The sequence below is a fragment of the Bombus bifarius genome, unplaced genomic scaffold (assembly GCF_011952205.1).
Source record: "Bombus bifarius isolate JDL3187 unplaced genomic scaffold, Bbif_JDL3187 scf7180000009243, whole genome shotgun sequence".
NCBI lineage: Eukaryota > Metazoa > Arthropoda > Insecta > Hymenoptera > Apidae > Bombus > Bombus bifarius.
In genome coordinates, this window is record NW_022884989.1 from 3,838,683 (window position 1) to 3,865,693 (window position 27,011).

Sequence of the window (27,011 nt, forward strand, 5' to 3'; positions counted from 1 at the left end):
AGTTATTTATGAAGCTCGAAATAATTGCAGTGGATACGGTTTATTATTACCAAACGATGTACAATCGTAGGATAATTGTCAAGGAAATTTGTACGTGCGTATTTTTTTTTTTATTTATTAAAATTTACAATCAATTCTCGCATTGAGAATTTTCAGTAATTTTTTCTGGCGTGGCGCAGTGACATGGCTAATTATTTATAATAAATTAATACTTATTATAGATAAGTATAGCGCGTATTTTTTAACGAAAAATATCGCGAGTGAAGTCCTACGATTAGAAAAAGGAATTTCGAGGGAATTTTGTTAAAATTTGGTTGTACTTCGAATAGTGAAATATTACGGACGAAATAATATTAATATACGCGTCAATCGTACACATCAATGATACAACAGATACAGTCATTAATATTCGATAAGCGATTATGATTATTAATATAGCGAAGAATGAAAATTATTATCGCTTACGAAACCGATTTTCCCAGAATTTCGCGTTACTTTAAAATTACAATACTATAGCAAACTATAATTATTAAATATAATTTCGGGGAAGTTAACATGCTAATTTGAAATTAATGTTTACGATTTATACACCTAATATTCGTTAAATTCTAATGAAGAATTTCGCTCGATTAAATTCTAAATAATTAACTTTTACAAGATTGATCTTTGACTAAATGAACGATAAAAATTTTACTGATCTACTTTTTTAATCTTAAAAAATATCACTACGATCTCCGTTATAATCCTCAAACGAACTATGCTCGGTCTTTTTTTCTCTTTTCGTTATTCTTGTTTAACATGAACATAGTGTACGTACAAATAAAGGAAATAAGACGAAGGATAAAACCAGCCTAATCCTAATAATCGAATTAAATCTGAACGATATTAACGTAGCTTATCAACGGGAGCAAACAGAAAATTCACGAGAATTAAAATGAAATAGATAATGGGTTCGTTATGAAGCACTACAAACATTGATCTTCCTTTGCACCGCGTTTCTTATTAAATTGAAAACGGCTACGCTGTGGATTAGGTCTCTGAAATGCAGATACACGAAAATGAAATTAAAATTGGAATTATCGACCAAAGCGATTACGAGTTCGAAATATAAAGCAAGTAAATGTACATCCTTCCTTTGTTTCGCGTTATTGTAGTATCGCGGACGAAAGGGCTAAAAGATATCGATTAATTATAACACATTATTGTGATTAGTTCGCGTTAAACAACCATCGTTTCCTGTTTAACCAATATCTGTTTAATCCATTTATTGTAAATAAAGTAATTGTAGTAAAGATCTAACATTATCATATATCCGAGAAATAATTATCAAAGCCAATTTCTTCATTCGGAAATGAATAAACAAATATCTATAAATAATCGAATCGATCTATCGCCTATCTTCCTTGGAACTGCACTTTTTATAGAAACTTATTCTACACAGAGTTGAGAATTTTCGTGCATCAAATTTCACGGTTAGCCTAATAAGTTTTATTTAGAGTTATTAATTGTTGATAAAATACGAAGGATGGAAAAATCATCGTTCGGTGTTTATGCTTTTTCTTCTTTTGAAACTTTATTTATTCTGTATAATAGCTTGTCAAAAGAACTCAGCTGTACTATCAAATAAAGTGGCTTTTAACAACCTAAGCTCCACGGAATTTTTAGTAAGGAAAGATTCACTATAACTATAATAAAATAAGCGTAGTTTTTTAAATATTTGGTAACTTCTTGACATTAGTCGCGTCTTCTTCGCGTATCTCTCGTTGCATGGAAAATTCGTCGGAGCTTGGTGTAGGATTGGATTTAACCGAAACGTTTGTCCCAGAGATCCTTGAAGTTGGTCCTGAAACGAGAAAAGTCACATGAACTTTCCGTTTTCTGCTCTGAGAATATTCTTTTACTGAATTCTTTTTCGTTTACTGAACATTTGAAATATCTATGACACGTCCAGGTTACACGAAAGTTAGCTACCTCCAACAATACTTGAAAATTAAGACACGAGATTATCTTTGGATATTTGATTACGCACAGCAATAATAATTAGCTTCCTGACTCTCTAAATTTTGCTTTCGCTTCGTTTTAATAACAAATCTTATGAATTTTCATCTATGGTAACAGTCGTGAGCTATCGATAATCAACGTGACACGAGGTCCAACACGACGAACAATAGAAACTTTGCAAACGAATTAAAACACGAATTTTCCCCTGAAACATCTGAGATACTATAAAAAACAGAAGTTACATTTCGCATCACGAAAATTTTCAATGGGCAGTGAATTTATTAAAAAATTATCGAATCTACGCTATAGTAGTGAAAACCTAGTCGTCGTTCAAATTCAACTCGTTCGAAATTTTAATAAACTGAAACTTGGCTATATCTAATAATCGTTTAATCTGCCAGAATTTTCCAACTGTATCAAATTTACTTAAACAGCGGACATCGAATTTACTAAAATATCAGTGGATCTACCATCTGATACTTGGCCATCGCCCAAGTTAAGAACAAATTGACGAAATCGATTCGACTGTTAATAAAAAAAAATACACTTGACACGCGAGAATCCTCGATCGATAGCAGATTCACTAAAGTATCACTGGATTCGCTAGAACGTTTAAGATTCGATCGTCGTTGAGATTCCAGAAATCTCGTGACTTCAAACTTGAGTCTTAATACGGAATCACGTGTAACATACGAGAGTTTTCGATCAACAGACGTCGAATAGTCGTAGGAAGATATTCAAAATTGGTCGTTTAAGTTCAAACAACTTGGGCAAGTGAAATTAAAGGAATCACGTACTTGCGACAAAGGCAGACTCCGTTCTCGCAGCGACCTCCAGCTTTGCCCATGCTGAGACAGTTGGCAGCGCAAGCACTATGTTCAGCGACTCCTTTGATGGAGAGAAGGTCACAGGTCACTCTTCTTTGTCTGTCAGCACGTTCCTCGATACCAGCGTGTTCCAGGGGCTCGTATTCCTCCTCTGAAATTTAAATACCGTCTTTAAGCCTTCTGTCTGCTGAGTATAATAGATGAAACACGGTAATTGGCAAAGGAATCGAGAATTAACGCTCGGATATTTCTCAATAGAAAGACGAAGATGGTGGAGCATTAAAACAGCAGCTGTCTTTAACAATGAACAACGAACACGAATAACAAACAACGTTTTGTCTTTCTGCGTTTACTGCTAATTATTCTGCTAATTACCCTTATTATACCCGGTAATTATTTCTTGAATATCTGATAATCATCGAGAAGGATGGAGGGTCCATACAGCTCTGGTAAATATATAGCTAGAGAGCGTATCTTTTCACCGGATAATTGAACTTATTAGATGATTTTCATTTATCTTGTAAACGTAAAAGACGCAAGGTTTCTTGAGAATTATTTATATCGAATTCGTATCGAGTCAGCTAATATTTAAAAGTTGTTAAACGAGAAAATCGAGAACATTGAGAGATTAATATCAAAAGATATTAAAGGATCGAAAAATATGGACGTTAAAATATTAATGTTAACGAATAGAACGAACTTTTATTTCTGAGGAATGTTGAGAGATTTTCGTTAAACGGTTGAACATTCGTGACAATTTAATTAGATAGAAGGTTCACTTACCCACGGGTACTGCCATGATGGCGGCTACAGCCACAAAGAGAAGAGCGACAAGAAAATAGACCTTCACCATTTTGGCTGAAGTTTTTATGAAAATTCGATGGCAGACTGTTTCCAAGTTACTGAAGAATAGACCGAGAAGTGTCTGATGATTGAACGTTAGCTGGCGCGGTTTATATACAACTCCGTGTCCATTGAACCATGTGGATACAAGTGCATACTCAATGAAGTGTTGTATATAAGGCAATCTCTTCATCAGTATACGGGTAAGCCCCTGAAACCTGGAATGAACTCTTGCTGTGTGGTCGCGTCAGACGGAAAAAGGTTATCTCTTTTGTAATTGTTAATTGCTCTACTTCGATAAATATATCTGTGTTTCTAATGTTGCGAAATTAAAGATCAATAGTTACAACCGTACAAATTGTCCAACTAGTATCAATAATTCTATTAAGTTGCTTCGTTTGCGTTTCAAATCAATTAGCTATTTATTAAATATTTTACCAAGTGCTCAATTTTATTTCTCGTATGTCAGATTTAAAGATTGACAATTATAATTACATAAATTGTCGAATTAATTGCCACAATTTCATGCTATTTTATTAAATACTTTCGTTAGATGTTTTATGAAACATTTTCGTTTAAATCGGTTTTACGATCTCAGATATTGAAAAAAAAAAAAAAAACGTATATAATTCGTCCGATAATTTTCATAACAAATATCTTTTACATTGCCTCATCGACTTTCCAATTAATCGCTTAAATAAGAAATAATAATATGCTGATCTCCGAACTGAAATAAAATTCAAAATATTTTTAAACGATTCTAATAGAACAATGCGCGATGTTAATGTTGAACACTGTGAAAATTGGAATAGAATGGTCGTGTCTTGCGTTTAATGAGAACAAAGAGAAATATTGACTCTCGATGTGTGTGCTTTTTTATTAAAATTAATCGGACTTGTCATATCAAAATATTCGTTTTATTCTTTTTATAAATAATATCTTTACAACCATGTACATATATAACATATAATATTTCTATTCTTGTAATCGAACTGCAAATCTTTATGCAAGTTTATATTTTTATTAACGTAACTAAATTGTATTAAATATGTGTATTAAATATTATAAAAAGGTTGAATATTTTATACAGGGTGGTTGGTAACTGGTGGTACAAGCGGAAAGGGGGTGATTCTACGCGAAAAAAGAAGTCGAAAATATAGAATAAAAATTTTTCGTTCGAGGCTTTGTTTTCGAGAAAATCGACTTTGGATTTTCGCTCGGTACGCGTGCCGTACGTTATAACGGATCTCACTGTAGATCGTTGTCTCGATGGAAAAATTAAAAAAAAAATTAAAAAATTTTTATTCTATATTTTCGACTTCTTTTTTCGCGTAGAATCACCCCCTTTCCGCTTGTTACCAACCACCCTGTATATTTTTGCCTGTTACGCATATACTGTACACTTCTTTGTTCTTATACTTTTATATTTATTATAAATGCATAAACATTCGTAATCGACTTGAAATGTTCTAGCAAATCTAAAGTTGCTCTTTGCTACTGGAAATTTTCTACATTGTTCGATAAGTAAGTTTTATCTCGTGTTTTCATATAATTCATTGCATCGATTTTTGGTATTTCCAAATTTAGATATAGGAACACATGTATGCAAATTGGGGATTCCTAAAGCGAGAATCTTTAGCGCTTACCACCAGTAATACTCTGATACTCAATGCTAACAGATAAACGTTAAAGAATTTCCGTTATCTTAAACATTGGGTTTTCCCACACTCATACCATTCCTTTCAATCAGTGTTACTGTCTTTATGACTGATGTTTCAAAGTTACGATTTTTTCCTTTCGTATTTCATAATCTGAGCGTAAATTCCATTTTGTAAATAATATAACTTTACTTTAATGGGATAAAATATATAAATAAAATAAAACCTTCAAAGATTTATCTTCTCCTACTGCGAACTGCGACTATAATTTTGCAACCACAACTGTAAACTATTGTACAAATTGTATCATATTTTATAATTACGAAATTTTTATAAAATTCGTTTCCTGTCTCTTATAACGAAGGAAGAAATATCTTGAAACAATTTAAGTATTTTATTAGGTTCATCGTATGCGTCTAATAAATTTATAAATCTTTTCTGTTCAACAAATGACAATGCGATTGGATGAAAATTTTGCAACCATTCTGATGATAAATAACAACATATCGCTTTCTAAGTGGAAATTAATAAAATATCCGCATGCCCATATTGACAACGTCGATTATTTAAAAATTACAATTTTAATCAACGACTAATATAATTTAAGGGGAGGGAAAATTTTTCGTTTAGGGTAACGTTACGATACAAAAATATGATTTATTTTCGATATAAGATCTAAGGAAAGATACAATTAAAATTTTCTTTTAGTTATTCCTAGATATTTTCATCGCATACATATTTTTCAGAGACAGAGTGCTTGCCAAACCTGGATATTTCCAGAATGTAAATATACTGCTACATTTCAAATAGAAGTAGTCTTTCTTCATGTAGACGTACATTCTCTTATTAGACACTACGATATTGTTTATGAAGGAAAATTAAAAACGCATAAAATATTGCATTCGATTAAGAAACTTTATTTAGCACAAATTTAAATTACGGACTTTCCGTATACATAGTTAATTTACGTTAAATCTAATAATTCATTCGTATCATATTTTCTCGAAAAATAAATCTTCCCTGTGCACTCAAAGATAAGCACCTGAATCACGCGACATAACTTAGAAAGTGTAATACTCTGCTTTTCGTTCTTTTCTTTTTTTTTACGTTATGTGATACAGAACGTGTATCACATTGTGTAATAAAAAATAAGGTAAACGTGTGATAGAGAAAATACAAAAATACGTATAATCGAATCAAACGTTATAATACTGTAACTCTATAAGCTATTGCAATACTGTAAGATAAACTACCGTGAAAAACACCTGATATCCCTACACCATTACAAATTTTCTACCGCTACATCATACTTTTAATATTAGTTCCACTTCTATCAAAAACAATTTAACAATTGTTAATCAATCGTCGGTAACCGCAAGATTTTATAAGACGAACCAATGCTGTCAAAAACTTGTAAAAGCCAACGATATTTCAATTTCTTTTTTTCAACCGAGTTGCTAATATCATACTTTCTGGTGGTTGATGAAATTTTAGACAATCGATCAGAAACAAAATACTTCACTTTGTTTCTTTACATAACGGTGTAATGTGATCATTCATTGCGCCATAAAGCAGATGTTCTACACCTGTCGAACATGTCATCTCGTTTGCCGAGCTTCGCTCATACGTAGGATAAAATGTACATCATCTTTGTTCAAGCAACGTGTAAATACCACCGGGATTCACTGTAGACTTGGAACTGTGAATTTTTCCTCGTTGATAAACCAGAATTTCGCAAACCAACATTTTTCTATTTATTAATATCTTCGTTGAGATTATCTTGCTCAAGGAAAACCTTCGCTGATTTTTCCTTGCTCGTAGTTCCTTATCGGCCGACTGTGAGAGACGAAACGTTAAAGTTGCATCTATAAATTGAACGATATCGATTAGTTCTGGATAGACGACTATTTTTTTATAACTAAATTATGGGCATTTTATGAATTTATAGAAAATTTGAAGATGAAGAAACACATAGAATGTACGTAATTGGCAAAAATGAACAAAGCATGATACAAAGTTTATATTGAATATAAATTTGGTAGAAGCTTAAAGTACTCTGATAGAAGTATAGACAAAACAAATTTCTATAGAAGCAAGCAAATTTTCATAAAAATGTGCCGTGTAAATTTGCATAAATATTCGTGGTCCGGTAATTACTATCGCTTGAGTAAGGCGTGTTAAGGGTGTGGCGAGCTTTAATCGTAATTATTGACGAATCATAGGATAAAGTAACTCAGGTCTAACGTAAGGTGTGTAATATTTTTTATGTCACATAGAATCGATTTAATATGAAATAAGAAAACATTGGTAACGGGTTGAACTAAAATTAAATTATAAGTATGGAATTAAAAAGTATTATCGTGGGCTATACCTGTTCATTGCTGTCTGTTATGCTTCAGACTGATTGTTATTTGCAAATGTCGAGACACAATGGAGAAGATTGAGACGTTAAATTTGAAGCGTTCTCCTTCGGCGAAAATAATTACCGAAATCGTAAAATGAATAGGATACTTGCAAACAATTTTCGCGGACAATTAATTTGGCGTTCTTTGTTCATTTAACAGCGAATAATTCTCACCTAATCTTCTTGAGAGATATTCAGACCTCGTTTTATTGTCCAATGCAGCAGTTTATGTTTCGTTGCTGAATAAACAGTACATCGAGTGAACTGAACATTAAATAAATAGACATCGTGATTGCGTACTAATTATATTGTATTAAAATTACCAACCACATATCTGAAGAAGATACTAATTAATTTAAATCTGTCTTTCAACTTTTTACTGTTGTAAAAAAAAAAGAGAAATATTGTTGTAAAGAGATTTCCAATCAATTTTAATACCTAGTTTCATTGTGTTGTCGAATAATTCAGATTGAATAATTTACTATTAATATTGACATATCGTAAGAGAAAAGCTTCAAGCGAAAGACTAAAATCACTTTTCTAAAATGATATTGTAATATGTTTATCATTTAGTTCCCTTGTTCCCCCGTACTCTTTATTTTACTTTTATATTAAATTACAAAACATCTTTCATTACTTCGTACAAACTTTTATGTCGTATATTGGTGATATAACAGTACAAATTGTTCGATACAAAGACATCGTACAGATAATGCATCGTATAAATCACTTTGCATTACGCTTGATTGAGTCTCTTTTCTCAATGGAAAGATAATGAAACGTATTCTAGATTCATAAAGTACACAGTAACAAAAAGGAAAGCGAAGCCGATAGAGTAAAAGATACAGTAACGAAAAGGAAAGCGAAGCCAGTAATATATAGAAGTACAATAATAAAAGGAGAAAAGAAGAAAAAACATGAGTAAATGCGATAAATGTTAAAAGATTTTTAAGAAGGATGTTAACCAAAGTAACGACGTGCTCTATCCATGAAAAATGTGAATTATTAGATAGTATACGTATGTAGTTCAGCACAGCGATTATAGTACAAAAGGAAGAATTATTTTGTTCATAAGCTAGCTGTTTTGCCAAAAAGGTTGATCCTCACGCCAACATTACGAAGGCCATCGGTAAGTCTTTTGCCCAATTCAGTGTCCACTTCCGTAAAGTTCTTCACGGCCCTCTCGACGATAAACGTTGACGCATTACGAAGGCTATTAACCAGGTTGTTCACCAGCCTGGTCTTCTCGTCATCGTTGAGAACTCGTCTCCAAAATATGGTCGCCTGTCCGAAATTATCTTCATCTTCTATATCGTAACGGTCCACGTCGCCACTCACGTGGTAGCTTGTGGGACGAGCAGCTGGACATTCTTGTGGGCCACTGAAACTGTTGGGGAAATAGTTCGGCGCACCATTTTGATTATAGAAGGTCATCGGGCCATCGCGTTGGTAATTCATCGCGGAAATCGCCTAAAAAATAAAACGATTGTTCATTTATTTTTCCTTTTATTATGAGTGACGATACAGTTATTGAGAAAAATATTTAAAAAAATGAGAAATTGATCTATTTGTTGATTACTATCGTTATAATATACGCATATTGTCATATTATGCAGATGGAATATCTTCTTTGCTGGCTAATATATGCAAGTATATTATATATGCATATAATAGCAGTTACCTTGTACGGGCAGTTCACAGGTAACTGAAGATGATTCGGTCCAAGACGATGCCTGTGAGTATCACCGTAAGAGAATAGTCGACCCTGTAGCATTTTGTCAGGACTTGCTTCAATACCAGGTACCATGTGAGCCGGATCAAAGGCTATTTGCTCCACGTCAGCAAAGTAATTTTCAGGATTTCGGTCTAGCACCAGCTTACCAACAGGTATGAGCGGGAACTCGTCATGCGGCCATACCTGTTCAGTTAGGAACAAAGCGCTTCTTTAAATCTTGCTAGCATCGCAAATTTTCTTAAAAATTCTTTTCTTTCGAATCTTTAATTTCTCCACGATTAAAATCAATGGCTATTCCTTGTAACTTATTTTAACATCTCATCTTCAACGTATATTTCAATAAGTGAAATTGAATGGGAAAATTTATTATCATTTATGTTACCCAAATATGATACGTTGATATAAGATAAACAGTTATTGATCATAGACTACGTATTCATCTAGTTTTCTTTTTACAAACGTAATCGTTTAAGTCCTGTGTATAAAATTTGAATTCTGTTGTTTGAACTAACGCCTGTATTTTATAAAATGACGCGATAAAATTACTTTATCAAGATCTAACGTATCGAGTTACATTGTTATTACTTTGGTCAAATCGAAGGGGTTCCATCTGAACTTCTTTGCTTGACACGGCTTCATCACTTGAATAGAGAACGTCCACGTCGGATAATTATGTGTAGCGATCGCATTGTAAAGATCTTTGATCGAGTAATCGGGATCAGAGCTGCTTAATTCAGCCGCCTTATCGACTGGGATATTTTTAATTCCTTGGTCGGTCTGAAATAATTTCAAACAATATTACTAAAAAAATAGAGATGAATTAGTATGTGCATACGAAATATTTTTCATTTATGATAAAATCTTTTCTCTTTCCTTATTCGTAGCTAGCTTATGTCAAATTAAATAAAAATATAATAAAATATTGTATATGTATTTAAAAAGCATATAAACTTTTAATATGATAAATAATCTTTAAAACTCGGCAGATGGACGAAATTGAACGTAATATTTAACGTTGTAATATATAATATTAAAGTTCAATATTATCGACAGCTTTGTATTCTTTTATTTCGAAATTTATTTCATAAGCTACCGGCTTTTTCTCAAAATAAATGCACATTTTCAAACATTCCATTCATTCGATTCGGTTCACGTATATCATTATTTATACTCTTTCTCGTGTTTTATGCCGTTTTGTATCTGCAATCGACATTCGCTGCTATTTATGAAACATATTTTTTTATTCATGACGAGTTTTTTTGCTTTAACTTTCGTTTCTATAAACTAACTGAATACCAAATATTAAACCTCGTAATTTTGGAACTGATATATACAAATCTTGTGAAACAAAATATTTTGACTGGCTAATTTTCTTATACAAGTATTTTCAACGCGGATACACGGTATCTTATGCGTAATTGTTTAACTTCAATTGTTTAAAATTTCGTTCCTTAGAAGAATCTTTAAAGTGCTTTTATATCGCTCAACTGCGCTTCCATACTTTGATCAAAACAATCAACAGAAGTAGATGACTTTTTTTTCTTCTTGGAAAAAATACAATGCAAAATACAATCTGATACTATCTGTTCGCGTAATAAAAAATGTAGAAAGTCGCCTCACCACGGTGATAGCCACAGCGAACAAACGCGTCGAACCGTTGTATCATTAATTTCTACAAAACAAAACAGAACTAAACTCATCTCTTTTCGTTTTCAAGGTTTTACATTCTTTATGCAATAAAGCTTCTAATCACGTTGCATATATATATTTTATAAACTATCGTCGATAGACCGTAGATTCTGTTGTATACACAAAAATAAAATCTAAATACAAATTTATTTCACCTGCTAAAAATTGTAATTAATATTTTATCTGAAACATTTTATATGTATTTTTGCGTACTATATCGATTCTACGTATTTTAAGGTTTCAAAATATCGCGTAAAAGCTTAAGAAGCCACTGTCTTCTCATCGATGTTCAATTTTCGTTCTACATTTTCACAAACATAATCTCTCGCTATTTCTTAGTATCGTACAAGTCATATACCTCGGTTTCTTCAAAACGACGACGCTTATCCTGTAAAGTATAATAAAAGTCGCACCTTGTAGTGGAATTTACAGTAGACTATGTCGTTGTCGGCGTTCACTAGCTTGAACGTATGGGAGCCGTAACCATTCATGTGACGATGACCGTCGGGAATACCTCGATCCGAAAACAGGAACATGATCTGGTGCGTTGACTCGGGTCTCAGAGAGATGAAGTCCCAGAACATGTCGGCGTCCTATGCAAGACAATTCAATTAACACGCCGTTTAGTCTGGCGCGCGCTAATTAGTGAACGCGGATATGCTGTACGCAGAATAGCAAGGCATACATGTAGTCACATCTACGCTAACAACTATATAATAACCATATAAATGTGCAATTACGCGCTTTTCGGCGAGAGAAACGAAAACGAACGCGATTATAAAAACGATAGGAACCCGAGAACGATAAACTATGTCCCTTAATAAATAAAATTACTGCTAGCAATTCCTACCACATATTCGAGATCTATAGCGTATCAGAGAATGATAAATCGCAAACATCGTTAGATGGCATCGGTCGGTGCAAGTTTTCTTCTCCAACGTACAAAATTATTTGCTAAGGCTATACACTAAGTTCTCTTCTAAATAAACGAAACACAGTGTACAGTTCGAGTTGGCAGCGATGATCAAGAAGCTTTGATTCAACGTTACATTGCTACGCTCGCTTTTCCACGAGGAACAGGATCGATCGGGGATCGCAAGAGCTTCTACGTAGGATTTCACAAGTATCCGAAACTCGACTCCGGAAAGTCACGAGTATTTAGGAAATCCTACGCTGCGAGAAAGTTTCCAGTTCCGGCCGATTTAGACTAATCACTGTCTGACCTGAATCGAGTCTCCAGAGGTATCTGAAAATTTCTAATACTATTCCACGTTAATTAACTTATCGTTTACCGATCGGATACCAGGGAACCCTGGCATGTAGCTATTACTCTGACAATCTTGGTAATTGCAAAATAAACTTCACAAGCTGATCTTAAAGTTTTGATCCCTCGCAGATGTTTTATTATTTCTACCGCATAATCTAATTACCTCGCTGTACTATTTGTCGTATCTTCGTTAGAATGGCTTAACACTGGAACTACCACAGCAGTCAAAATGAATGGTTCTACAATTTTATAAACGTGTTAACCCTCGTTTAGGGATTACCAGATGGATTAATAATACCAAAAATGTACTACATAACATGGAATTGCTTCTGTAAGAAAGTAATAAATCAGTAAATATAAAAATATTCTATTATTACGTATTTTTTAAAGATCAATCATTTTGACTGGTTTTGGTAGAAATAGGTTCGTGTTAACTATCGGCAGTTCTAGTGTTAAAAGAAATGCGAGAACGTAACGTTTGAAACGCTTTTAAACATTTATATTTCATATTGCTGTGTTAACGCTTAATCAATCGCTAAAGTTTCAGATTCGGACCTGAAACGAATTCATATGCGAGAAACAAAGCATAGCAAAGCTGCAAAATCAGTTTCACCCTTTCGTAGGCAATAAACTCTGCCAACAAAGCTACCACGATTACCGAACTCTTACTATACAGAATAATTTTGAACATGATTTAGCTTGAATAGAAAATTAAAATAGTATAATCCTCGGCTATAAACTCCATATAACTCGTAACGTTTCTTGCACGAACTTAAAGTAACAGGCGACAGAAAGACTAACTCTGACTGACCAAAATCTGCATGTCCAACTATCCGGGACGGAATAGAAAAATAAAACTCTAACGTGTGAATATTTAGATCCGACTCTGACGTTGTCCATCCTCTAAAAAAGGATAGAAAAGAAGACGACCTAGAGCAAGTTACAAGTCTTGAAGAAATCTCAACTTCGTAAAATACAACTCGCTAAACCGATCGGATAACAAACCTTCAAGTGAGTGACAGGATTTCTTTTTTGCGTGTGGATAAAGCTGGGGAAGAATATCGGGTCCTTGATGAAGAAGATCGGTGTGTTGTTGCCCACCAAATCCCAGATACCATCCTCGGTGTAGAATTTGATCGCAAAACCACGTGGATCTCTGCGAACAAAAGAGAACAAAGAATCGATCGATGATCAAGAAAAAACGAACTCACAGGACTAAAGCATTGCTATTAACGGCATAAAAGGAAGTTTCACAGGGAAGAAATATCTTCCTCTCGTATTTCAATCGCGATTAGGATCGAAAGGACAATCGACTGAACGTTGAAGTTAAAACGCACCTGAGAAAGAGTGACAAAAGGCGTGAAATCGCGCGTGATTCATCGAAAATTGTCGTAGCTACAGCTTCGAGAAAAAAAAAAGGAAATTTTCCACGATTGGGTAGTCGCCCGATTAATCGCGAGGACGACGCGCGCGTTCGCTTTTTCGCGCGTTTCCGTGTGACTAAGCCGGCTGATTTGTACGCAAGAAACAACGGTTGTTTCGAGCTCCGTTTCCGGCATTTTTGCAACCCATAATTGTCATGAATTGCGCCAAGTCTGAGTTTCCCTTTCGCGGCCATTAGTCTCCATTGTCTTGGGACCATTCACGCTTTTGTAAACTACTTTTTCAGGTAATTTGCAAGTAACTGTCCGTGAATAGTACAAGCATCGATCCATTATGTACGTTCCGTGGTTATTTTTAACTATTCGAGCACGGATGTTCACGCAATTTTACATTTTTTACAAACGTAACTGAACAGACGGATTCCAAGTAGAAACACGTTTCGCCCGTCAAATATTACAATGAACGTTATTTTATAAATCTCTGGCAAACGCGCGTGAATCAGCAAGCGATTCGTAGGGAAACAATAGGAAGTATTTATAAGCTTCTGATCTACGAATCTCTGATCTCATCGTTAACGATCCAAATAAATCTTCGCTTCCTTATCTTCGTGTTCTTTCGTTCAGCAAGAATTTTCTGAAGTTCAGTCCCCGGCCAGAGAACGACGTACGGAAATTCCTCCTCCCTTTTAATGGGCTAATGAAAATAACAAAATTTCTACACGTATGAAATACGAGACGAGGAATGACGGGCATTTCACCCGAGCACGTTCGAGCGGAAATGTACACGTTGGCAATTACCTGACAGTATCAGAGGAGCCAGACTCGCCGCCCACGCTGGAAAATCTCACAGCGACGGGAGTACGTTTTCCAATGGAGGAGAAAACCTTTGCCTTACAGTAGTTGGTAATGTCGTGGGTAACTTCGAAATAACCGAATGCACCTGCGACCAAACAGAAAGCAAAAAAGAGATAACGATTCGGTAGTACGGTCGGTTATCCGCGTTACTCCGACGTTCCGAACGTTTTATGGATATTTCCTCTGTGCATATGTAACTTCTTCTACGACTTTTCAGTTCTCGCGCGGCCTTCTTATTTTTTCATCTTCTTTCGCTTGTTTTCTCGTTGTTCGGATTTTATGATACGAGGCTGCTATCTGGAACTGCAACTCTCGTGAATTGCTTCGTTCCGTTGGAAGATAGGAACGAAGGCAGAGAAATACGACGGTGAGACAGAAGATGATGATCGTTAAGCGGATGAGATGGTTCGTCGGAATGTTACGTGCTAATTCAGACACCACGATGTGGAAGATCGTTATGTTCGTTTATATGTCGATGAAAGTAATCGAACTGTCTTTCCTGAAATTTCATCAACGACGTGTAAAAATATTGCTATGACGCAACAAATAATATACATTATAATTATAAAGCACTTTCCTACATTAATTTACTTTCTTACATTAACAAGCAAAGTGTCCTTGTAATTTAAACACGTCTTGTCTCGTTTATTCCTGATACGTAAGTCGTTGATTCTGTAGTATATAGTGTCTCTTAAGTACGCTAAACATAATTGATATTAGTATTGGCCTCCTGGCCGCCTCAAAGATTACATTTACAACGCGAAAGGATTAAGAACAAGTTTTTAGAATTACGTACGTAAGCTTAAGACCTTAAAAAATCAAATACAAACTTTAACATTGCATTCTACAGATTTTTCACGCTTTATAATTTGAAAAATTCTTCCAATACCTCTGCTATAGTAGATCGCAAGACTAGCTGCTGTGTTTTATAGCTCGAAAGCTATAAGGCTATCATATAGCCATAAAATGTATACATAGAACAACGTATATTTCGTTATATTCTTCGGTAGATGTCCTGCGATATGTTGAAAACGTGACGAGTCAACGTACCAGCTCCTTTCGCGTGCACCACACGCTCCGGAATCCTTTCTCTGGTGAAATGAGACATTTCGTCTATAAAGACGAAATCTTGAAGCAGAATAGGGCCATTTGGACCAACCGTCAAGCTGGCTGTCTTCTTAGCGATCGGGTTTCCACTTCCGGTTAGCAATACATGCTGGCCCTGAAGAAAACAATAAACCGTTGATAAAGAAAGAGCTATAGATTTTTGCAGAAAGTTTCATGCTCGTGTTTAAAACTAAAATTCTGTTTCTTTCGATACGCTCAACTCGAAACTTATATTTTTGCTATGTGTTGTTTGTTTCTATACTTTTGAATTAAATATTTTGTATTTATTTTACTACCCAGACGTTACAATGATTTTTAATTTAAATTATTAAGACGAATCGCCTAATTTCGTTTGCATCCGAATTAATATATTATTTCTTTATCATTCGTCTATAATATCGTTTGATCGATCTTATCTCTAAAAGTGACTGTTTTATTTCGAGAAACTTCCTATTAAGATTCAACAGCTTGGTAATAACTTAAATCAACATAGTTGAAATGACTATTACGTCAAATGTATTTTATGTGCCGCGATGAGTCGTTCTTTCGCGGTCAATTAAGTAAATCTGACGTGTCGATGCGAATTATTGTGATGGGATTGCTGTGTTACACGAGAGATTGCGTTTTGTGCAACGCAAGTACTATTCCATAATCAAAGTCAACATTGACTAATCCGTTGTTACGGAATTAACTCGAAACGCCGTGTAGGTATGCAACCGGTGAAACTCATCGCGTATCGCGAGAACAGTTTCATTTTGTACGTTGCGCTGTATGCCAAAGCGTTTCCGTGTGTGGTAATTCTACGCAAGTTAAATTTCACTGCCCTTTTGTAATGAAAAATACAAGCTCGGATTCCTTATATGTGCGATATGCGTATATCACGCACAGAGAAGAGTAGACACAAGTATTGTAAAAACGAAGCCTCTCAAAGTACGAAATGAGAAATGAGCCATCAACAAATAAATTGAGACACAAGCTGAGATTTTTAAGGGAATCTTTGACTTGCAGTCTTGACTTAGACTTAGACTTAAACTTTGTTTTCCAAATTGATTTCGAAGCCAACATTTACTCTGTTCTACGCTACGCTCTACGTTATTCAAGTCCTCTTGGTGCTTTTATTGGCAATAAAATAGTCCTTGAATAACGAAGATATTCGACGTTTAAATAAAATTGGGAATGAAAGAAACCGAAAGTAAGAAGAATTTTCGAGTTAGAATTTTACAAAATTTTAGCAATGGAATTGTGAATTTTTCTGAAAAATATTAAAGAAGCAAGAATATACGTAATATTGAAAAGTATATAAAACATGCAAAGTAAAGCGTTTATTGTAACGTTCAGTGGATGAAAGAACCTCTGTTTAGGACGCATCTTTTAATTATGTCACTAATACAAATGTCTACTAATAAGATTATATGTTACGACATAGTACCTGGAAAAGAGTGGCCTTTAAGAAAGAAGATCAGAAGGATCAAGATTTCTACCTGAGATACATAGAAAATTAAAAAGTTGACGACTATCGTCTGATATCTGGCGATTAGCAAAAAATAATATTATTCGTGCATTACTTCTTATCAAAAGTAATAAATCTCGATATCAATCGGCAATTCATTTGAAAATCTACCGAGAAGATATAGCGGTAATTTGAAACTAAAAATCGTTACCAAACCCATCTGTTACCTACGAGTGATCGATATATGTAACTATGTGCCATTTTTCAAAGTTTGTAGAATCGTATCATTTTTTATCGTACACGAACCACGGCCATGACTCACTTCGAAGTCTCGTTATAATAATTATCGTCGTTCATGTCCGATTCTACGGAATATTTCGATGGTAATTTCTAATTCCATTGGAGGATCGCGACTAGCGATTCAATTATCTTGCATGGAATCGTCCGAGTGCATCGAAATAAAAATAAAGAAAAAAAAAACATGCAACTATCGTGCGTTATTCGTTTGCCTAATCGACACATAATAAGTACGATCTTTAACGAAGAAAATACAATTGCAACGGAAAAGAAAATAACATGTTGTTTTGAACGAAGCGATAACCGATAATTCTCCCGGCGAAAACGAAATAATGGAGAAGCAACGAACATGAAATATGTTTATCTAATATGTTATCTACCTTGGAACGTATAATTATTGCAAATACATGGTTGCTGAAACGAAACCGACGTTCTTTATTTTTGAAATGATAATGGAATTGAATATATTTTATGAAATAGGACATTCAAATTAAGTAGTAATTTGTACTAATTGACTCACGACGTTATTTTTTCTTTCCTCTTCCTCTTTTCCAGAACAAAAAATTAATTTTTTCAGAATAAGATATATTTCATCGTAAATAACTTTTTTTCTTCTTTCAGAAAAAGGAATTCTTATATTCTCTAAACTATTCTCTGAACTGATGTGTTAACTTTCGTCGACAATAAGGAACAGTTCAACTAAGACAATTTTTCTTTATTTTCTGCAGAATGGAAGACGCGTAGCTAATTTTCTTATTCTTAGAAATGAAACATTATTTCGTAAGATCAATTTTCCAATTTAAGCGAATCAACTTTTCCTTTTGAAAAGTCATGAAATGTAAAGCAAGAAGAAAAATAAGCTATGCTTTATCCTTGGAAACAGTGTTGCATATTAGTAGCTGATACTGGATGATCCACATAGGAAGTGGAAAAATATCGTATGGTAAATAGAGAATTTACGCAAGGGACCTTTTATGCGATATGACGAGTGTAACTTGGTCAAAGGTCAGGCATCGTCTTCAGAATAATTTGTGCAAAGAATGCAATTCGCGAGAATTATACTGTAGATGTAATGTAAATGGAATAAGATAGTAAAATTCGGTTTTAAATGATCGTATTAGGAATATTCAATAATTTTGTGCAAAGAATGAAATTCGCGAGAATCAAACTGTAAATGTAATGTAAATGGAGTAAGATAGTAAAATTTGGTTTTAAATGATCGTATTAGGAATATTCAATAATTTTGTGCAAAGAATGAAATTCGCGAGAATCAAACTGTAAATGTAATGTAAATGGAGTAAGATAGTAAAATTCGGTTTTAAATGATCGTCTTCGGAATATTCAATAATTTTGTGCAAAGAATGCAATTCGCGAGAATCAAACTGTAAATGTAATGTAGATGGAATAAGATAGTAAAATTCGGTTTTAAATGATCGTATTAGGAATATTCAATAATAGAAAAGAAAAGGAATTTACAGTATAACACAGAGTTAGAATATTATTTCCATATGCATTAGCTTGAGATTTGAACTTTTAATCTTAATGTTTGAATTATATCGGTACTTTCATGATATAATACATTCTTTCAAGCAAAAACTTCAAAAGGTGTTCTGTTCTCACTGAAGCAATATCACCAGAGTAGTTAATTTCAACGAAACAACAGTATCAACTTGATAAGGATTCGTCCAACTGTTAATTACGTATAGAAAATAGGCTCGATCTTCGAATCTTCCACTACAAATATGTGATATCGGAAAGAAAATAATTCTTGGACATTATTGTGCTTGTTATATTAAAACGCAACTTGTACGTTTAATATTTGCTCAAAAAAATTAAAAACAATAATACATCTCTCACTTGATTGGATCGCACACTTAGTCCGAACCGCTTATTTTGACAATGGTTTTATCATTGCCAGTTGTCATTAAACTTTGATTGCACCGACATTGTTTTAAGATAATTTCACGAAAAAGAATGAGAATGTACAATGAATGAAGTATACTACTGGAAGGCAAGCAAAATGCTTGTTTCTAAAATAAAAATAATAATATTGACGAACATTATTAATCCTTTTTTATTTGATTTGTTACTTTAATATCAACCCCGAATGAATACCTTTTTCTATTATAATGATTTGTCTAAAATAAATATCTACTGATACTTAAACAATGCTGCTTTTAGAAATTAAATAGACACCCATAGCTCACGTACCATCGACTAAATTCCTGCCCAAGTAGTTAATGACAACGTTTTACTTACTTTTGTGTGTTTGTGTGCGTGTGTGTGTAGCGTTACCTACTTTCTATTTCTTAATTCCTAACAATGTAGAATAGGTTGATCGTCGATTTCAAAGGGATTCCAACAATTTCGTTATCGTTCCATTCCAAACTGTTACGCAACACAGAATGTAGATATTCGACTTATCATACTACAGAGAAGGAGTTTTCAGATTACGATTGCTCCATGTCAATATAAAATGTCATGTTCAAATTTATGACGATGTAATCGACAGCGTTCCCCTCTTTTCCCCGAAACGAATCGCACAGCTCCTGGATTACTCCGTCTCACAAATCGCGTGGGAATTTATGTTGCAACTTGTTTCGCGACTGGCATTGTTCCTAAATTAATTTTACGATGTACCATGAATCAGCGTAGTTTTACGAGTGGCGCAAGTCCTTTGAAGGAAGAGAAGGACATCGCAAATATCCTTTAGTGGCTGCTTAATTTATACTACCATTAAATTATGATAAAGCAACAAGTCTTTCAATAGTCTTCTTATCGTATTTTCTCCTTCTCAAACATTATTTTTCCCTCTGTTTGACATTAGAAGAATTAAAATCTCATTGAAATGTTATAGCGATATAGGCATAGCTATTATGATAGGATCGTAAAATTTTCCAAACCAACTATCTTTTTTATTGCATAAATCGATATTTTTATAGTGATATGACGCTAATATCACGATACTGTCGTAGTGTAAATGAAATATTATTTTATTGAAAGAAATCGCTATTTTTATAACAATATGGAAATAATATGATGTTGTCATAGTATGAAAGAAATTCTTATTTTTATTGGAAATACCAGTTTAATTAATTAATTCTGAGAATTTTTTAGTTACGCGTAAACAATTATTTTTCTAGATCGCGCAACGTATTTCCTATTAAGTTCGATTAGTTTATCTATGTTGAAGTGGTCACCACTTCTAAAAAAAAACTCTACACCTGATCTTTTTAATTTTCTCTTCTGTATTAAAATATATTTTCTACCTTACAATTTATCCACGCGTTTCTCTGTTTATACATTTAATAACCTCAACAATCTATTTACTTATCTCTAAAAATCAGGTTTTTTGGCTTATTTAAAATTTTCAATCAGCAAGTAAAGGATATAGCCGAATAGCAAAAGTGCCCCCAAACCAAGTTGATCCGAGATGCGTATCATCCAATACACATCTCGAAGAATACTCTTTCTGTTCTGTAGTTACAGGACGAAACGAAATTTGCGGTTTAAGTTTCGTTTCTTTCGTTCTACTTAATGAAACATTATGAAAACAAGTCAGAGATATTTTTCCTCGTGGCGAACATGTCTGTGAAATTTTTCAGAATTTTTCAAACGCTAATTTTATATTGAAATAGCGTCGAGTATCGATGTTTTTACAATGTTACTGTCTCGTTATGGATATTAACGTGTATTTTTTTCAGTCTTTTTGAAATGGAGGAACGCGGTTAAAAAAATTAAAAATTGCTATTTGCTTATATTATTACCTTAGTTATTGACGTGACCATGTTAATATTTTCATGCTTGTAGCATAGTTTTATTGTGATTATTTATGCATAATTTTTTCACATCTTTCGGAGAAGTGTATCATAAATTGTAAATTGTAATTAAAAAAAAATTGTAAATCGATATTTTCTTATGATCTGGATCAATAGATAGCTCTGTTAATTATGCTAATAAAAAAAAAGAAAAAAAATAGAATTCTAATTTTCTCGTACATTTTCTAATCGGAATATTCGAATCGATTTCGTGACGAATTGCGACATGAACTTTTTTTATATAACAATTCCAGTTTTCTAGAACAATAACACGCGACATGTGCTCGTGTGCCCATCTGATAAACACAGCTACGAAATATCGATCTGTACTGGTATTTTGCAGTAAAATGTAAATCTGATTAAAAGGAAAATAAAGATCGAAACACGTTAACATGAATTCTTGTCGTTACCCAAAAAGAACGACACCATTCTACCTCAATACAATTCGCTTGAATGAAAAAATTATCGGACTTTGGTCGCCATATGTCAATAACATTTTCAACGTAAATTTATGTTTTTAATTATGGTAAAATAGAGTTCATACTTTTATTTAAAATTTGTTCTTAGACTTTAATTAAAAAATGTGTCAAATATTAGCGTGGTTTACATATGCAGCTAATTAATTGGCAATTCTTTTAGAATTCCGCAAAATTTGCTCGAACTATTTGAATATTTCTTGAATTTTTTACATTTGTAATGGTTCTTTTTTTCATGAGCTTGATGAATTGCCTGACAGCTTATCGCTTGGCAATTAATATGTGCCACTATTCAAATATATACCTATAGAAACGTTCTTATCTTTCACAAGCAATTATCAGTAATAACTCTTACTTTAATTGCCATCGTCCTATTTTCTGCATTTCGTCCACCATCAATCGTATACATATATATACCTACATATTTGCATACGCAATATGGAGCAATATAGATATACATTACAAGTACGATACATACTCACAAAATTATTTCTCTTTTATATAAATAAAAGTACCATAATACTGATAAATATCGCTGCCACTATATCTAACGATATCGTGCTTAATATTACTGTAAATAGCATGACTGGTAGCCTAATATTATTTAACATTTTTAATTTAATATTATTATCCTAGTAACTAATCATTTAATTCCTTTATTATTTATTATTAACTAATCACGTAATATTAAAAGATCCAATACATGTTTAAAAAACTTTACTTATGAGTTGCAGAATGATTATTGCGTAAGATAGAACTTAAGAATCACAATTGAAATAGATAATCGATAAAATTACGTTATCATCGTTCAAATACTACAGGTTGTAGATAAACTCATAAAATTTCTCATAACGAGAGATATCGAAAAGTATATTATGCATTTATTTCGATTATATAGAGATATTCTTCCGATTCATAACTCAGGATGATTCCACGCGCGTTATCATCAAGCAAATCTTGTTTATCAATTTTCTAAGATACAATAAAAGAAATCTGTAACGATTAGTCATTCGTTGCAAGACGCGTGTGAATTTATTATCGCGACGTTCATGGTGAAACAGGTAATCTATTGAACCTTGTTATTCTAACTTAGTTTCATTTTGATAGTGAAAGATAGCACGCGAACTGTTCGAACAGAGCGAGCACATCGAGCGTTTCGAAGAGAAATTATTATTATTGTTCATATTATTGCCTGTTATTGTTACTTTTTTACAGCATTATATATTAGAATGGTAAATAGACGGCATTCAGCCCTCCTGCTTTTAATATTTATCGCGGTTTCTAACAAAGAAATACAAAAATTCAAGAAACAATATAAATCGTATCTAAAATTTTGAATTACTAGTATCACACTTGAGATTCGCGTCTTTTATTTTTGAATCTTTTGTTTTGTATCTGGTGCCGAAAAAAAAATCAAACGCGAGATTGTCAATTCCTTTCCTTTTTTTAGAAAGATTTCCGAAAATAAATTTTATTCTGAGGAAATGTATCAGTAGATAAAAGAATATTTACGTTCAGTTGAAAGACAGTTGATTGAATATTGCAATCTAGTAAGTTATCATTAGCAGATTAATTTGAGTTATCTTTTACGTTAAAAATTACTATGTTGACATAGTACTGAAACTCCTTATTTCGCTATATATATATTATGATATACACTTATAGAAATGTGATTTATATAACACGAATTTAAAATCGAGTGGCGGGGGGGGGGGGGGAAGGGGAAGTTTATAAGTCTAGCCATTTACTAAACACGTGACGACCGCTATAATATAGATTAAGAAGTACAACTTAAATTTGTAATGCGTACAAAAATTTTGCATTATTTTTAAATTAAACTTTATACGAATAACGTTTCCTAGATACCATCGAAACTATCAAAAATTAAAGATCTTCGATATTTTTTAATCAATTATTTCGATAAACTCTCCTAATTGAATAACTTCTAATTGAATAACCTTTTCGTATTATTATCAGAAAATTACGTCGTCGTCGTACGTGTATCGACTGTCATAAAAATCTATTCAGCCTTCTGACTTAAACTATATAAGTAGAGTATGAGCGTACTATCAAATGTATTACGTCACACAGAATTTTACGTTGTCATATATCTACATTGAGGATACAGTATTTCACATACAAGATGATGTCATTCACGTGAAATCAGATTTCCCTACTTCGGTAACTCATGGTAAGTTCATGGCAATTCACGACCATTCAGAATGATCGTTTCAAGCAAGATTATGTATAATCAATCATGAAATACTAAGACCTAGGAAAAGAACTCGTTAAATTGCTGCAGCGATGATTTAAAGAAAATTTAATATCAGCGTCTGTCTATGAATATTAGCTTCTTTTAAACTAACACGTTTTACCACGTTAGTAAGAGTTTCTTAAACTCTCTTTCCTCCGCCATTATATTTATTTTTCGAGAGAGCTTTGATTCAGAGTACGAAACAAAAAATTGAATTGTAAAGAATAATATTTAGAGCGTAAATATTTATGCAAATTTATGTTTTCATCCAAATAGAAATTTGGCTTACCCTCCGAGTATTACAACGAGCACTTTACTTTAGATATCTTGCATATTTTTGCATATTATATACCTTTTGTACATGTTCCTGCATTTTCACTTCCCACGACTTTAAAAATGTCTCTAACACATGCAAAACATTGCACTTTAATAAATTATTAACGAAGAACACAATAAAACTGGTATCTCGAATTTTAGTGTCTTACGTATTCTTTACAAAACGATCTGAAACATTGTGTTTTTATTATTAACGATCAAATAAAGAGCAATTTTCCTCGCAGGTTAAACGAAGATTCAATGCTGGAAGAATCATTGACTAAATACTACGAATTTTGTAATGAAACCTCGTTAATCAACGATTACAGCAACGTATCGTTGACTCGGTATCTTCGAATAATCAAATAAACTTCGTCTGATGGAAGTTTAAACTTCAAGCAAATCTATTGAAAATTATTAGTTCAAGGGTGACGGTCATGTAACTTCAATGATCTTTGCGGATTGCTGTCCGTGAATGTTTCATGCACACTTTGACCTATCGAACTTGAACGTTTCTTATAAAAAAATTAGCGCATTAGAAAAAATCGATAGCACGATGTACTTTATCATAAGTAGAAAACATCAACGACATTCCGATTTCTGATACGAAACGTAAAAATGGAAACTACTCGATGAATAAGAAGTCACCCTTACGCAAGATTACATACGAATCGTCGTTATCGTGAGTCGTCAAATGGACAGGATGAAACGATAATCATGCAAAATCACCCTCTGGCCGGTTGTACAACGGTTACCACCCCATCCTATATAATATCGACATAACGAACGAATTATGTGCAACATGTTGATCAAATGGAAATATAACATTCAATTTTATAATTAATATTTATACCCGGCTGTATCCGTAATGTACTAACAGGAGAAACGCTAAAATCAAACATTGGAGCGAGAATATTTATAATCATAATTAAAATCACTTGGACTTAAAATAGTATAAAATCTTTAATTTGAAGAAAACTTTAAGAAAAATTTCAATTTTTAGCTAGTAAGAAATTAGAATTTTTAAAACAAATTACTGAACGCTGTGATATTGGTTTTTCGAATCATATTTGCACTTTGCGCTTGTACTTTGCGCTTATACATTGGGTCAACGTTTCGTAGACGTTGCAGTGGTCTGCAATAATTGATTATTATTATTTGGAAAAATAAATCTATTTGTTAATAAATTGCTACGCAACTTTCATTACAAAATATACTAATGACGACCATAAATGATAACCATATCTGCAATAGAGTAAAGAAACGCTATAATATCACAGATATTTAAATAAGTATACTTTTAAGTAATAAGTATAAGTGAAGACGTTGCAGAATTCTTATGGTGATAATGATATTCACTAAAAAACGCAGCTTGACTTGCTCTTTTAGAGGAAGTAAACCTTGAACCTATTGCTCAAAGTTCATGGTACCCATTATCATTATCATTACTTTTTACCAACATTATTGGTCAACTCAACGTATTACAATTTTTAAAAAAGCTTTACCTTTGAACAATATTAATTTACCTCCGAACTCCGGTTTGTCATTGCAACAGAACGAATTCATTAAAGTTCGAATCGCCCACCTACGCTTTACCAAACTACAGATGAACACTGCAGCTATTTTTTATATCTGTCACATCGATCAAAGTCTGTTGCATGGTAACGTCGAACCGAAGTGACAGATAAACTGAGCGTACGTGTTGTATGTTGTATGTTTAACAATAACTATACAACTGCAATACATAAACTAATCTCTACGATACAGCGAGTTTCACATTCAAATATCCAAATGCGAAACATTAGTTAATACAGCGATTCCCAGAGACAAACATAGGAAGTGAATTACTTCATACTGCTCTTGGATAGCTATTTATTTTATCAAACTTGAAACGCGTAAACTTCGTTTCCTGAATGACTCTACATCATTGTATCCAGATTGCGCACTTGCATACATTTATGAATAATGTAATGCATGGCGCAAAAAATAATATTTCAAATATATAAGATATCCAAAGTAAAGTTACTCGTAAGTAATAAATGATAAGTAAGTAAACAATAAGCAAGTAAATAAGTTTAAACTCTATTTTTCTCTATAAGTTCGTAGAAATATGAGATTGCATAAATATCTGTAGTGTACTTATATCCTTGATGTTACTACGACCACGCATGATTTACCTGTACATTTTTCTTGTATTCAGTCAACTGTTCGGCAGCCGGGCCTCTGTTCATCCTGGACATTTTGTCGTCTTCTGTCTCTTTCTTGCAACAGTACCTTCTAAATAATAGTCGATGAAAAGCCAGCGTATTATTTGTCTTCTTCGAAAGGAATAGGTTCCTCTGCGTGCCGCGTGCCGAACAATAACTGATCAGTGGAAATGACAACGGTCTTTTATCATCCAGGACGGCCGAGTTATGATGGAGCGCCAATGCGGCGTTACGAGTCAACACTCGACCCAACGAGATCGCCCGAATCACCGGGATAAGGCCCGAGCCGATCTTCGGCATTCTTCGGCACGGTACGTTGTGTGTAATTGCCTTTCTGCCCCGCGTTGATGAATCTATGTATAGGCGCTTACTTGCTCTCTCGTTTTTTGTTCTCTTTGCAACCGGCGTTAAGAAATCGACAAAGCT

The 27,011-nt window shown here is 33.4% G+C and overlaps 2 protein-coding genes across 3 annotated transcripts; both read right to left on the reverse strand.

The window, feature by feature from the left end:
- Positions 1–1,551: 1,551 nt before the first annotated feature.
- On the reverse strand, positions 1,552–3,782 carry LOC117214745 (defensin). The gene is made up of 3 exons (XM_033461052.1): positions 3,612–3,782; positions 2,799–2,979; positions 1,552–1,843 (listed from the first exon to the last, which is right to left on the reverse strand). The coding sequence occupies exons 1-3, from the start codon at positions 3,679–3,681 to the stop codon at positions 1,804–1,806; spliced, it is 291 nt and encodes a 96-aa protein (XP_033316943.1). The 5' UTR covers positions 3,682–3,782; the 3' UTR covers positions 1,552–1,803.
- Positions 3,783–6,223: 2,441 nt separating this feature from the next.
- On the reverse strand, positions 6,224–26,900 carry LOC117214735 (catalase). Of its 2 annotated transcripts, XM_033461029.1 has the most exons (9): positions 26,556–26,900; positions 15,712–15,883; positions 14,605–14,746; positions 13,430–13,580; positions 11,571–11,750; positions 10,054–10,245; positions 9,415–9,651; positions 8,841–9,203; positions 6,224–7,194 (listed from the first exon to the last, which is right to left on the reverse strand). In XM_033461029.1, exons 1-9 carry the CDS (start codon positions 26,883–26,885, stop codon positions 7,183–7,185), a joined length of 1,779 nt encoding a protein of 592 aa, XP_033316920.1. In that variant the 5' UTR covers positions 26,886–26,900; the 3' UTR covers positions 6,224–7,182. The 2 variants fall into 2 exon arrangements, with proteins under 2 accessions (XP_033316920.1, XP_033316919.1); XM_033461028.1 differs by lacking the exon at positions 6,224–7,194 and having other exon boundaries at positions 8,300–9,203.
- Positions 26,901–27,011: the final 111 nt, after the last annotated feature.

Coding starts and splice junctions, on each gene's coding strand:
- LOC117214735 (XM_033461028.1), bottom strand. CDS start 26,885: ATGCCGAAGATCGGCTCGGGCCTTATCCCGGTGATTCGGGCGATCTCG. Junction 9,652..10,053: donor ACCCCTTCGATTTGACCAAA/GTAATAACAATG, acceptor CTAACTGAACAG/GTATGGCCGCATGACGAGTT. Junction 9,204..9,414: donor CTGTGAACTGCCCGTACAAG/GTAACTGCTATT, acceptor TTTATTTTTTAG/GCGATTTCCGCGATGAATTA.
- LOC117214745 (XM_033461052.1), bottom strand. CDS start 3,681: ATGGTGAAGGTCTATTTTCTTGTCGCTCTTCTCTTTGTGGCTGTAGCC. Junction 2,980..3,611: donor CATCATGGCAGTACCCGTGG/GTAAGTGAACCT, acceptor TTTAAATTTCAG/AGGAGGAATACGAGCCCCTG. Junction 1,844..2,798: donor GGAGTCTGCCTTTGTCGCAA/GTACGTGATTCC, acceptor TTCTCGTTTCAG/GACCAACTTCAAGGATCTCT.